The sequence below is a fragment of the Helianthus annuus genome, chromosome 3, assembly GCF_002127325.2.
Source record: "Helianthus annuus cultivar XRQ/B chromosome 3, HanXRQr2.0-SUNRISE, whole genome shotgun sequence".
Lineage (NCBI taxonomy): Eukaryota > Viridiplantae > Streptophyta > Magnoliopsida > Asterales > Asteraceae > Helianthus > Helianthus annuus.
The window spans coordinates 143,472,139-143,486,020 of record NC_035435.2 but is presented as its reverse complement, the minus strand read 5'-3'; the positions used below and the strand labels follow the sequence as shown (position 1 = coordinate 143,486,020).

Genomic DNA, 13,882 nt, shown 5'->3' with positions numbered 1-13,882 from the left:
AAAATCTTCTTTCATAATAGCGAATACTCATTTGCTTCATTCTTAACGAATTCATATGTTACACATGTGTTGTTTGTTAAGCATGTGGCTTCACTTGAAATTGTTGCTTTATCAAGTTCAAATATTATTTCGCTATCTTCACTCCTTGCATTGTGATCTAGCTAAACCACATTATTGCATAATGTTGACTCTTTGATATCGAGTCAACGAAACTCGTTGAAGCTCCTTTCTTTTCAAGCTACATACATGGTTTTTCGTTGTAACCATGGCAAAACTCTCTTGTTGATACATGTAATCATTGTTGGATTACGCTTAACCCAAGTTCAATTGATTGAACTTGCTCGTTATATATATTCGATTCAAGATTCCATATGATGGATTGAAGCCATCATATTCGAAATAATCCCAACAAGCACTTCATTTGCTTTGAACCATAACAGGCTTGTTTGGTCTTTGACTTCATTGAACCTTTTCTTTGATCACGATCACCTTGTGGTGGTATTTCTATTTATCACAACTTTGAAGCTTGCGCTAATCTTGTTGCTCACATCACGTATGGGTTTAATTATTTAATTATTTGTTTGTTGATATTAAATCCATTTTGTTGATTTGTCGCATTAAAGCAATCTTAACACAATCGTGTGTTAAGATAATGGTACACAAATTCATGTCATATTCTGGTGTACCTCTTAACGGTTCTTTCATCATCGATCAAACATTCTGTGATATTTATTGCTTTCCAACTTCGATCAAAAACATTATTTATTTGTTTCATTTTCAATTGAAAAAAAATCCTATGAGATTTGTTTGAAACAACCATTCAGATTTACTTCGTTGAACCTTCATTTGATTTCAAACATGGTGATATTTGTTTGATCACCGCTATTATTGAATTATTTCAATCACTACGACACCTTGTGGTGTCGGTATAAACTTGTAGCTTGGGCTAATCATAATGGAGCGTTTCACACAAAACGCAGGTGATACTTGTTCGATCACCGCTATTATTGAATTGTTTCACTCACTACGACACTTTGTGGCGTCGGTATAAACTTGAAGCTTGTGCTAATCACGATCAGCCGTCTCATGCGAAATTGTATATGTTTTTCGTTTGACGCGTCATTTAAGTAGTCTTAATGCAACTATGTATTAGGACGATGATACACCAGGTTCGTTTGTATTTCATTTCGGTGTATCCTTGCAACTCAACAATGTCAACACCATGATTTTATCTTATTCATTTATTGGTTCGATAGTTGACAAATCATTTTTATGATTCTATTTATTTGAGCTTGTTGAATTCGAGTTTTAATCATACAACAACCAACGCAAGCATCCGTTGGTAGTAAATTCTATTGTTTCAAAAAGTGATTGCATATTGTGAACGTTAATTTGGAATTCTATTGGTCGAAATTTCTCTTTTGTTGAAACCCGTAAACGTACTCACTTTGGTGATAGTATCACAACGCTTCGTTCACTTGACATCGATTTCTGGAACAAACTCGGTTGAACCGTTGGGCTCTTATTGATGCAAAATGTCTTTACACTCACGTAACCTGAATAAGCCTTGATTCAATTACGCGATCATTCACTTTGGTATTATTCGGACTTACCTGCGAAACGAAACAACTCTGTGGAGATAACGTAGTACAAATTTCGAGGACGAAATTTCTGTAACAGGGGGAGAATGTGACAACCGGTAATTAACGGCTTCTAATTACGCGATTAACGAACGTTTAAGGCGATAATAAATAGTGTTTAGGACACGAATTAACTTAATTAGGCCATTGGAATGCCTAAGAACGCTTATCTGACGCTACAGCGCGCATATGGTGATTTTCGGGAAACCTGCTAAGTGTTAAACGAATAACGAATTGAAACCGAACAAAATACTGACAACGTCGACAATCACGAATTGTATACGAATATTTTATACTGATAAATTTTGTTTTACGAATTTATCGTGCTTCCGTACGCCACAAAACGCAAAGGTGAATGAGAAACGTGACTGCAGGAACGCACCGGCAACGAAAAGGAAGCAGCAGACACGCATATTACCTTTAAAAATGAAATTTTACGATATATTTAGCCTCGTATTTAAATTTTAGTAACCATAGTCGAAACCGAATAGAAGAACTGATTAAAAATGACAACGACACAATTTTACGCGATCATTACCGTAGTCGACAAACGGGCGCGCAAACGACGTCTACCTATACTAATTCACGAGCATTTAAACCAAAAATTTTAATTTACGACTTACGAATAGTTCGGGATGCGAAAACGGGTCTCGTAGGAATTACGGGCCACTTAAACTCAGGGATTGGGCTTGTGGGCCTTGGGCCCAAGCCCAAAGCCCACTACTAAACCCTAAGTATAAATGTGTAGTGATACCATTAGCTTTTCATTTGAAACCCCTGATCAAACCTACACGCACACAATGAGAAAGCCCTCCATCTTCTTTGTGAGTAACCCTAGTTCCCAAACTCCCTCCTTCCAAACACAGATCAAAAGAAAACCCGCAGACCATCTTTTTATCTGCTCTCTCTGGGTTAACGATCAGCCACCACCAACCGGTGGTGTCGTATGGTGGTGCTGCGGCGAGATCGAAAAATGAGAGAGGAGAGAGAGAACATAGCGGAGGAGAGAGAGAGGAATCAGAGAGAGAGAGAGAGAGTAGTGAGAGGAACGGGACCCGGGCACGACAAACGGCGACAGCAGAGCCGTCACGACGGCGGTGGTGGCACTTTTGATTCCGACAGTTTCACGGTTAGACCCCCCCCCCCCCCCCCGTTCATTCTCCGGATCTTTGGTCGGACCGGCTCCGGCTCTGTTTCTGTTGATGATCCGCTGTTGAAGATGATGATGATGATAAGCTGATGATGATGACAGAGAACAGACGATGGCGGTGTGTCTCTGATGAGCTCCGGTTAGTGAGCCGGGTTTGTTATTTTTTTTATTATTTCTTTTACTCAGATCCGTTAGATTTGTGCACTCAAAATCCACGTTTTATGTTTTGTATAGTCCGATTCTGATGCTGTTGAAGTTCGGTTCTTTCAGTTTCAGCAGGTTCTGGTCAACAGTGACAACTGGTCAGCGTGTTCGAGATACATTAGTTTCAGTTCGGTTGACTCGGTCGAACCGAGTCAACCTGGTCAAGCCTGGTCAACTCAGCGAGTCAACTCGGTCAACCCAGTCGACTCGGTCAACTCAGTCAAACGTCGAGAACGTGAAAGACCCGGTAAAGTTAGCGTAGCGAATTAGTCTACGTTAGATTTTATTTAGTATACGCGAACCGAGCTCGACCCGACTAACTAACGGTTTTACATATAGTGATTTTGTTTCGTATTCGACGTGTTGATATATTTAACGTAAAAATAATATAATGTTTGTTGAGTGATTGCTGAATTTTGACGACTAACGACAACTTGAGTTGTCGGGGTTATTCCAAAAACAGAGGAAGCTCTGTCCGTTTTTCGTTAAAAATCCAAAATACCAAAACGTAACTCTATTGTTTAAACGTCACGTATTGAAATTCGAGCTTTTCGTATAGCATAAATAAGAAGACGTATTTATTTTTCCGACGCTATAAGTTAACGAAAACCGATATTTGATTTAAGATAAATATAATTATTTATATTTGTTTCAAACGTCCAAACCTCGGAAACTTTCACAACGAAACTATGACTAGTTGTATTTCGTTTAAACGTCGTTTTTCGAATAATATTTTTTTAAATAAATATAATTATTTATATTTATTTCAAATGCCATGTATATTTACAAATATAATTGTTTTATATTTATTTCAAACGACGGAATCCGGAATTTATATATTTCAAACATTTAGTATACGATACTCCAAGCGTCTTTATAACATAAATATAATAGTCCACATTTGTTTCAAATATCGCGAATTCGAATGTTTATTTCGCACGCCAACTTTAAACCCTTATGTGAAATAGATTGAGTTGTTATATTTACTGCAAGCGTCGACGACTCGAATGTTTTCGAGTGACTTTACAACAACGGTATATTTGTTTATATTGGCTTCAAACACCAAGTTTTCGAGTATATATATCTATATATATGTATATATATTCATCTACTTCCATCCTACGAAAACTACAACGGTGTATTACCGTATCATATACGACACAACAAGACGCTCCATTATCCATATACGTATTTCTATTCGCGACAACTAACACGGCTATGTAAATATATTATATTTATGGATATAAATACACATGTATATATCTTAATCACTCGAAAACTAAGTCGATCTCGAGACTTAGTTTTATCCCGATTATAAACGGGATCAACTAACAATAGTTTGGTTATTTCAAACCAAGATAATAACACCTTTATAGAATCGTTTAGTTAACGATTCGGTAGAGCTCGGACACGTAGTTTAGCTACGTTGTTTCGTTTAGACACTCATAAGTATTCCTTCGTAGGAATGTCGTAGTCGTATGCTAGCCACTTCACGTTCTTGGAATGACACTACGGAATCACGCTAAGCTAGCTTTGCACAGGAATGTCAAGGTGAGTTCATAACCCCCACTTTTTACTGTTTTACATTTTTATAAATGTTTATGAAAACATAAGTGTTTTTCGAAACATGCATGAGTTTTAATAACACAAATGACGTGGGCAGAGGCCCAAGGACATGAATAACTCACACATTATACGTTAACTAGGGTATGGTTAAGCTAGGGAATGAACTGTTAGATCAGGTGAGCGAATAGTAATCTCTCTTAAGTGCCATTAATCTTGTATAAGACCGAGGGCAAAAGTGGTAGATCTATCGGGTGTAGCGAGCCCCACTCTTGGGTCCTTGTGTGGCCCATGTAGTGCTTTTGTTGTTCTAACCGGGTGGACCGGGGGAAATCCGCTAGGGTTGAGTGCTTCCTATGTCGCCACACATATTAATGTCCTTGCAAAACATTAATGATCTGTTCATAGACGCTTACATACCAGCTTTTGATACTCAAATTTTCAAATGTTTTTAAGATTCATTTGATGGAAACTCACAAATACATGGATTTACAAACTTTGGTAACGCTTTTCAAATTATACCTAAGTAAGAGGACGCGTTGATCCTGCTTACAAAGGTTCGTTTGGGCTCGGCCCTTTCTCTCTCGTGCAATGCACAAAGACTCTCGTGGGCTAGACTCACAGTTTTTCATATATTATGCCGAGAAAATGATTTTTCTATATTTTCTCAACAACTTTAAAACCGGTTATCTAAAAGATTTATATTAAATCTTTTCAAAACAAACTATGAACTCGCTCAACTTTATGTTGATTTTTCGCATGTTTCTTTCTCAGGTTGCATTTTCAAAACTATGGAACGGTTGGAATAGGAGAACCCATGGGAATTCGAGTACTTAGCGGCGTTCATTTTCGAGAAGTCTTAGCTTATTTGCTTCCGCTGTGCAATGAAGATACCGGTCCAGTCACGCCAGCTCTGATATTTCGGGGTGTGACATCGAACTTCGGCCTTTGGAATAGGAGGGCACTGTGTTACAGTAACATGTGATCCTGTCTTTCCCAAAAACTTACTTGTCGAATTTTCAAAGACTTTACTTATTAATGATTGATTAACATTCTTAATAGGAAAATCTTTGTCTGAATAAATTCTATCATCACCAACAAGAGTGTACAGCAAATTCACACTCTCCGATTCTTCTGCAGATGTGGACTTGATTGCAACAGTCTTAGCGGGTTTTGCAGGAGGATCACATAGAATATGATTCTCAAGAGGTATGTCATCTTCTTTAATTTCCGCATCAGACTTTGCTGGTATAGTATCATCAGATTCATCATCAGAAGAATCAACATCCTCAATAATGACTGGAGGATCTTGATTCAGTTCAGCAGAAGACACACACGTATCTGCTGATACATCTGAATCTGATGATATTTCTTTCTTATATCCGAGCCCTGTTGCAAATTCTTTAACATCTAGAGGGACAGATGGTTCAAAGAACGTTCTATCTTCCTCGTCAGGCATCGCATCATAATTGTGTCTCACATGTGGTGGACATTTCTTATAGCCTATGCATGTGACATCCCGTTTTTCTTTCTGAACGTCAATGATGTGATCCAGCACATAGCTAGAGCTCAAATAACTGTCTAACTTAAGTTGGATCGCCTCACTTTCTGTTTTGACACAAGCCATCTCCTTTTGCATTATCTCAAGGCGAGATATATACAAATTAATGTCAGTTTGTTTTCTGGAAACCATTTTTGTTAACTCGGTTTTATCTTTCTTTAATTTCTCAATTACCGATTTAAACTCTTTTTCATGGTTTTCGTAAAACATGTTGGCTTCAGTGCATTTGGAAAGATCCACGGTCAACTTTTGATTGTGGATGAATGTCACATCATATTTCTCTTGCAAAGCCTCGTGTTTGCTTTGCAAGTCACACCACTTGGCATTCAAAGAAACATGTTTGTCTTGCAAGTCAAACAAACTAGCTTGTAAAGCATCATGTTTGTCTTGCAACTCAGACATGTTTTCCTCTAAATCAGCACATTTAACATGCAAACTGTCACAATTATCACAATTAATATCTGTGGGTTCATCGACATATACCTGACTTGATGAACTGTCGACATTAGCCATAAAGGCTGAATGGAGAGAGGACGAAGAATAAGCAGCTTGATCCACCAAGATAGATCTTCTTTGAGTTCCTGCTGCAGCTTCCTCCAAAAGCTCATCAATGTCTACATCAACTGACACACTTGAGGCCTCACCCACATGATCATCACCTGAATTTGAGGATTCTTCATCTGAACTCCTGCTGTAACCCGAAGAGTCTTCATCCTCATAAGATTCACCACCATTGGCGGAAGATTCTCCACCACTGGTGTGAACTAAATCCTTCACAACTTCAGCAAAACATGTTGTTCCGTCTGGAGCATCACCACTTAACTGAATTGACCAGTCACAACCTTCATCTACCTGAACCACAAGTGCCTGGTTGGCATTTGATGTTCCAGCTTGGCTCTGGTTGTTGACAGGTATCAATGTACGCTCATTGTTCCTGTTCTGGTTTTGCTGGTTGCCTTGGTTTCTGAAGGGATTCTGGTTCCCATGCTGTGCTGGCCTTGTACATTCCCTTTTAAAGTGACCCCGTTCACCACAGTTGAAGCACTTCACTGCTTGTTTATCAAACCCATACTTGGTGTCTTTCTTGCTTTCCAAGCTGGTTCTGCCCGTTCTCTCCATGAAATCCTTTGCCCTTCTTACAGCACTAGCAAAGGCCCACTTGATGTCCATCAAATCCATCTCTTCCTTGTCAATCTGCTGATAGTCTTCTTGTGTCAGATTAATGTTGCCAATCTGACTTTCCACTAACCCACAGTACGCGCTCACTAAAGTGTTAAGCAGCTCCATGTGTTCCCTTGCTACTTCCACACTGACCTTTGAAAAGCTTGAAGTGTCGAGCCGTACTGTATTTGGCTTTGATTGCTGACCAGCAGATGATGTATTTCCATAACACGCTTGTTGTTGAGCAGGGGGAGGTGGTTGTAGTGGATTTCCATACATGTCTGTGGTGGGAGCCGGCTTAACAGGAACTTGTATTGGATTGCCATACATATCCGTGCTTGTGACAAACGCCGTTTGAAGTGGAGCATGTGAACCAGGTCTTGCAGACGAAGAACTGGAAGTTCCATAATACATCTCAGGATTGCATGGCACAATGGATTTTGCAGAAGAAGTACTTGGAGTTCCATAATACATTTCAGGATTTTGTGGCACTGGAACTCTTTTTGCCTTTAAGGTTTCCTCCTGATCCTTGTTCTCTAAAAGCTGCACGAAGTCGTTGATGTTTGTAGTACCCAAAACCCCGTTATACTTCAAAATCTCCAAGAAACTATTCCATTGGGGAGGCAACGCATCAGCAAACTTCTTCACCACCTCTGATGTAGTCGTTACTACTCCAAAATTGCCCAACTCTGTAAGCAAGTGATAAAACCGACTTGTCATATCTCCCAACGACTCCTTATCCATACACGTGAAACCATCGAATTCTTTCTTGAGTAGATCGTGACGCAATTGACGTGTTGCTTCATTCCCTACCCCTCTGGTCTTCAACGCGTCCCACAACTTTTTCGTTGTCTTAAAGCTGACAAACTGGTGGTAGATATCTTTGCTTAACGCCTGAGTGAGAATGGCGTATGCTTTCTTTTCCAGATCATATATCTTCTTTTGATCTTCTGGAAGATCGGCAAACGTAGCAGTCGATGAAGCAGCAACCTCTATAGCTTGATCGAAATCTGTGGTGAAACGTATCCACAATTCTGTATTTTGACCGAGAACGTATGTACGGAATCTGTCAACCCAACCCGGATATTCGTTTAAGTGCATCAACTTTGGAGGTCGATTCAAACTTCCGGTTTCGCTTTCGCTTAATAGGATACTTTGAATGCTCGGAGTCTGATTCGATACGAATGCCCATTGACCGGTTGATATGGCATTTGCTTGCGAAGATGTCGACACCGGAGATTCGGCCCATGAGGGAGACAAACTAGTATTTGTATACTTTCCCCCATCTGAAGCCGGAGTTCCCCACCAACTCGGGTTCATGTTTGATCACTAAAAATGATTACCTGAAAGTCACACTCAAATCAAACAGTTAAATATGATTTAAAAAGCTTCTATTAACAATATGAAAAGATATGTGACGAAAATAGGGGTTTTAGTTGCTGATATGTTTGATTTTGTCGCTGAAATGGTGATTTCGTTGCTGAAATGGTGATTTCGTTGCTGAAATGTTTTACTGACACTTCTGATTTCGTCAGGAAAAGTGATTTCGTTGCTGAAATGTTTTACTGACACTTATGATTTCGTCAGGAAAAGTGATTTCGTCCAGAATTAGTTGATTTCGTCGCTGAACTGTTTATGACGAAAATAGGATTGTTGCTGAACTGTTTATGACGAAAATAGGAGGGGATTTCGTCCAGAAAGTTGTTCCAGCTTGATATTATTGACCAGGTGATTTCGTTGACTGAATGTATGATTTCATGCACTAGTGTTTTCGTTGATAAGGGTGATTTCGGCAAGGGTGTGCTTTCGGCCAGCTTGATGTTGTTGACTGAGTGATTTCCTGATGAAGTGTGATTTCGTCCAGACAAGTAAAGTTGCACAAGTGTTTTCGTCTAGGATGATATGTTTGACCAAGGTGTTTTCGTTGAACAATAATGACCAGACAAACAATTTGTAAACAACTTGCAAGATATTTTAAAATCAAATCTTATCCTACTTTCTGACAACAAAGACTTCTTTTGCCGAAAGCACCTTACTGAAACAGATTTCGAAGCATGTTAATTTCAACCTTTCATCATTGCACTTGTACACATTTGTCAAACTTCAATATTATAATCACTAACACTTCAATATTTTAACAAACCAAGATCAAACTCATATTTAAAATAAGAACAACTCAAGAACACTTTGAATGTCTGATGAACTCCGATGAATATATGAGTTTTTCGGCAACCTGAAAACTTTCCGAACACAAGTTTTTGCACAAAAGTTTAGTAAAAACCAAATCTAAACATGTGTAAATGCATTTTAACAATGGTTTTATAAAAACTAATAGCAAAAACAACAAGGTTTTCACGATTTCATAACTATTTTCCAGAAAAGTATGATATTCAAACAAGAACAAAACTGAAAAATACTTTAAAATCTATTAAAACACAAGAAAATCGACTTGGTTTAAACAAGGAATCGAGCCAATGCTCTGATACCAATTGTAGGTCCACCCGGAGGATCGAGTAACCTCTATTCCCTGTTTTCCGACAAACCCGAAAGTGCGGAATCCAAACGGGTAAGTTAAACCAAGTGACGAACACGTAAGACACAACAATTCAACGATTAACACTCCATTGTATTAATGCTATGAAACGGTTACAATACAATGTTTACAAGATGCTCTCATAAACTCTCAGTGTGTGTTTACAGTGTTCGCTCTCAAATCTATTCAGACTTGTCTTAAGTGTTCTGTCTTGTTTCTGGGTATTTATACTATCAGACCAACGAAAACAAAGAGGCCCACGAAAACACTTCATTATGGACGAAATCCCTTGTGATTTCGTCCTATTTGGTTTTCATCCAAAAGTGTTTTCATCCAAAAGTGTTTTCATCCAAAAGTGTTTTCATCACATGTGATTTCGTCACATGTGTTGGGCCTGGACATGGGCTTCATCAATGGGCTTCAACAATGAACAGACAACACTAGACTTATCAATATGCATACTGCACACATGCAGTAGCATTTACAACGAACGTTACAAAGTAAATCGCATACCGAGTCAAGACAGGAGGTTGTCTTGACTACGGCCTTTACTTCGTAGCCGAGTCGAACCGAGCCGAGCCGTATCCACAAAATATGTATCAACAAAGATTACATGGACTTTGAAAAGACAAATTACCAGACAACTGGTTTGATGAAACATCAAGGTAAGAAAGGCTCGACATATTTGTGCTCAACTCGTTTGGGATGGATGCATTCAGTTTATTTGTGCTCAAGTCTAGTTCTCTGAGATTGAGCATGGAACCATAAGATGGTGGGATTGGACCCGTACGATTGTTTCTATTGAGATTAAGGTATTTTAAATGGGTGAGATTGGCGAGGGAAATAGGTAACTCGCCACTGAAATTGTTGTCATAAAGAGAAAGGTATTCTATCTGGGCGAGCTTGGTGAGCCAAACAGGTAAGTTACCACTGAAATTGTTGCTCGAAAGACCAAGGTATTTTAGATGGGTGAGATTGGTAAGGGAAACAGGTAAATCACCACTGAAATTGTTACTAGAAAGAGAAAGGGATTCCAAATGGATGAGATTGGTGAGCAAAGCAGCAGGTAATTTGCCACTGAAACTGTTATAAGACAGAGAGAGGGATTTCAAACGGATGAGATTGGTGAGTGAAGCAGGGAACTCACCACTGAAACTGTTCATAGAAAGAGAGATCAGGGATTTCAAACGGATGAGATTGGTGAAAGAGACAGGTAAGTTACCACTGAAATTGTTATTAGAAAGATAAAGTGCTTCTAAATGGGTTAGATTGGCGAGGGAAACAGGCAACTTACCTGTGAGTTTATTCCCCGAAAGTGAAAGTTGGGTGAGATTTGACAGCACACCAATCTGCTCTGGGATGCTTCCTTCAAGCCCACAGTAGTCTGTATGAAGACTCTTAAGGTTTGGAAACGAAGAGAAGTCAAGGTTTCCAAGATGAGGTCGACCCCCAAGGTACTGACCTAAGCTTATCTGAATGATACTTCCTGCTTCATTGCAATAGATACCAGGCCAATTACAATGATCACCTAAAGCATTTGCATATTGCAATGCCACTAGACTTTGGTACTTGGGTATTTCACCCATTTATCCAATATTAAAAGATACTGGAACCTGAAACATTGAACCAGAACAGTGAATGTAACACAGGACAGGAACAAAACAAAAAATGTAACATACTACAAGGATCAAGGGGGTTGTAACACAAGACAAGAACTGCAGCGGGGACCGTAACACACGACAGGGACTGGGCAGAGGCTGTAACATTTTGAACATTACCAAAGACCGGGAACATAAAACATGAACAGAGGAAATCGAAACAGGAACACGACTAACACAGGGATAAGTAAGCTGGAACCGAAAACACTCATCGTGGGGCATGACCGGAATCACTGGAACCGAAAACAATTATCGTGGGACGGAATGTTTAATTTGAATTGCCTGGACGGAAAAACAGGAATGGTCAGCTGTGATTCTGGGACACGTTACAAGTGGTAGCATCGTTCTGTTTTGAAACATAGAAAACAGTGTGCGAGATTCCGATGAGAGCAAACGATGGCTGCTATGTGCAACGACAAGGGTTAAAACAAATGGAAACATGAACGTCAAAGACAAAATCCGGCTAAGATCCGGCCAGTCACGCACTGGTGCATTTGATAGTTGGTTTGGCAACGCTTTCTTTAGGTTCCATAATCATAGGTGTCTAACGGCGAATTGGGACGATGGCAGTTCTGGAAAGGAAACAGGTTTCTTGAAGAAGCAGTGAACACGCAGCAAGGATATATAATACGACAGAACACGTAGCAGGAATTTCAGACAGGAACAAGTAGCGGGAATCTGAGAGTGGGACAAAAACAGGTTTCCCAAATGAACAAGAACAGGCCTTGGCTAGTGTTTGTATGGTACTGAGAGCCTAAGCTCTGATATCATGTAAAAGTGAATTGAAATATTTAATAATTACCATGAAAGGGGAACCCTCAATATATGCAAGTAAGATACCCTAAGGAAACCTATTTTGGGCTCATGGACCATACACAAGTATGCAACTAAACCCTAATCATACATTTTTAACTATAACATGCAAAAACATTTTTGAGCTGTCTCACAAGTCATAAATGCTTCATCTACATGTACACATATGCAGGAAGAGCAAATGCACAACTTATTCGGTAAAAAAAATAAATAAATAAAGCATATGCCAAAAGCCAGGCCCATAGCATCAGGCAAGTCTCACCTTTTGATCTTTTACTGCAGCTGGAATCTGGAGAAGCCCTTATAAAAGAGCCTAAGTTGTTAGTGGGCAGCCAGAGACATAGAAAACAGAGTATGAGTAAGGGTAGTATCCACCGCCATTGGCACAACTTCCCATGGAGATCACCCACCTTGGCTCCGGCATCTGGTCATACACCATGCAACAATACTCAGTGAATTATAATCTAAAGCCAACAGCTTTGACAACATAAGCACTTCATACATGTTGATAACACCTTCGAATGAGGGTCGACTGTCTTAAAAGCATGTAAAAGAGAATGGTGTAACAACAATATTATAAACTCAGTTAAAGGATCACTGAGCTAAACAGATACATCAAACAACTAAACTCACTTGTTTTTCTTAGTAAAAGTGACCGAATTACTGAGCATCAATTCGCTCATTTTAGGCTTTAGGCTTTAGAGTGTTATTTTCTTTGCTTCTATGTAGACGACAGTTTACAGAACCATATTGCTTAATTGTGTCCCTCCTGCAAATTTCATTTTGCAAAGTTTCAAAGGAGAAGTTCGCTTAATTGTTAAAAATTTAAAATTACAGATGACAGCATTCTTAAGATTTATGATATATAATAAAAAAACTAGATGATAATGATAAATTGTCATATTTCATCAAACAGTAGGAGTGCATATATTAATCAAGCAAAACATTAAACACATATTGATCAATTCAGCCCCAAAATCAGTAAGTGCTATACAATACAAATGTTATACAACAGAGTTTCATATCAAAATGTCGTAACATAACATCTGATTTAAAAAAAATCGTATAGAATATGATGAACACCAAGTAGAAAGTACCTTAAATTTAGGGGATGGACATCAATTGCAATCCTATATTCATATGATTGAGGGATGAATTGCGGTCATATGCTGAATTGGATAGGATATCATCAGCAGACGAAAGATGGAATTGCGGATGTACAAGTGCAGAACGGCTCACGATTTCCCCGCACTTTTTTTTCATGATGTTTCAGTCTCGGGTATTTACATTAGACCGGAAACCCGAAGTGAAGATAACCCGAAACGACATAGGGAATACAGGTCCGGGACTCGGGTTATTGTTTCATTCGAAGTCGGGTTTCGGGAAGGGTCGGTCTGACCGATTTACTCACCCCGGGCATTGGGAATTTGGGGGGGGGGGGGGGGGGGGGGGGGGTAAATTAAGAGGCGGTTAGAGAATAAGATGATTTGGCAGGTAAATTAAGGTTTGGTGGGTGGAGATACAATAGGAAGTTTATTTGCCTAGGAAGGCTAGGAAGTGATTTTGACCATCCATTAAGTTAATTAAGGGATAAGATTA

General features: G+C 39.2%; 1 protein-coding gene and 2 long non-coding RNA genes across 3 annotated transcripts in view; 1 reads left to right on the top strand and 2 right to left on the bottom strand.

Annotated features, from left to right (window-relative positions):
* Positions 1–11,817, bottom strand: part of LOC110932160 (brassinosteroid LRR receptor kinase-like) — a 51,689-nt gene extending 39,872 nt beyond the window's left edge. The window contains exons 1-2 of the mRNA XM_022175518.2: positions 10,504–11,817; positions 6,747–6,749 (exon numbers count right to left, since the gene is read on the bottom strand). Coding sequence (XP_022031210.2) covers positions 6,747–6,749; positions 10,504–11,398 — 898 coding nt within the window. The 5' untranslated portion in view covers positions 11,399–11,817. The remainder of the gene's footprint in view (positions 1–6,746; positions 6,750–10,503) is intronic.
* Positions 2,458–3,348, top strand: LOC110929867. Its single transcript, XR_002587468.2, has 2 exons — positions 2,458–2,929; positions 3,025–3,348. It is a non-coding gene; the product is annotated as an uncharacterized LOC110929867 (long non-coding RNA).
* Positions 11,818–12,352: 535 nt separating the features above from the next.
* On the bottom strand, positions 12,353–13,676 carry LOC110929868. Its single transcript, XR_002587469.1, has 2 exons — positions 13,381–13,676; positions 12,353–12,707 (listed from the first exon to the last, which is right to left on the bottom strand). It is a non-coding gene; the product is annotated as an uncharacterized LOC110929868 (long non-coding RNA).
* Positions 13,677–13,882: the final 206 nt, after the last annotated feature.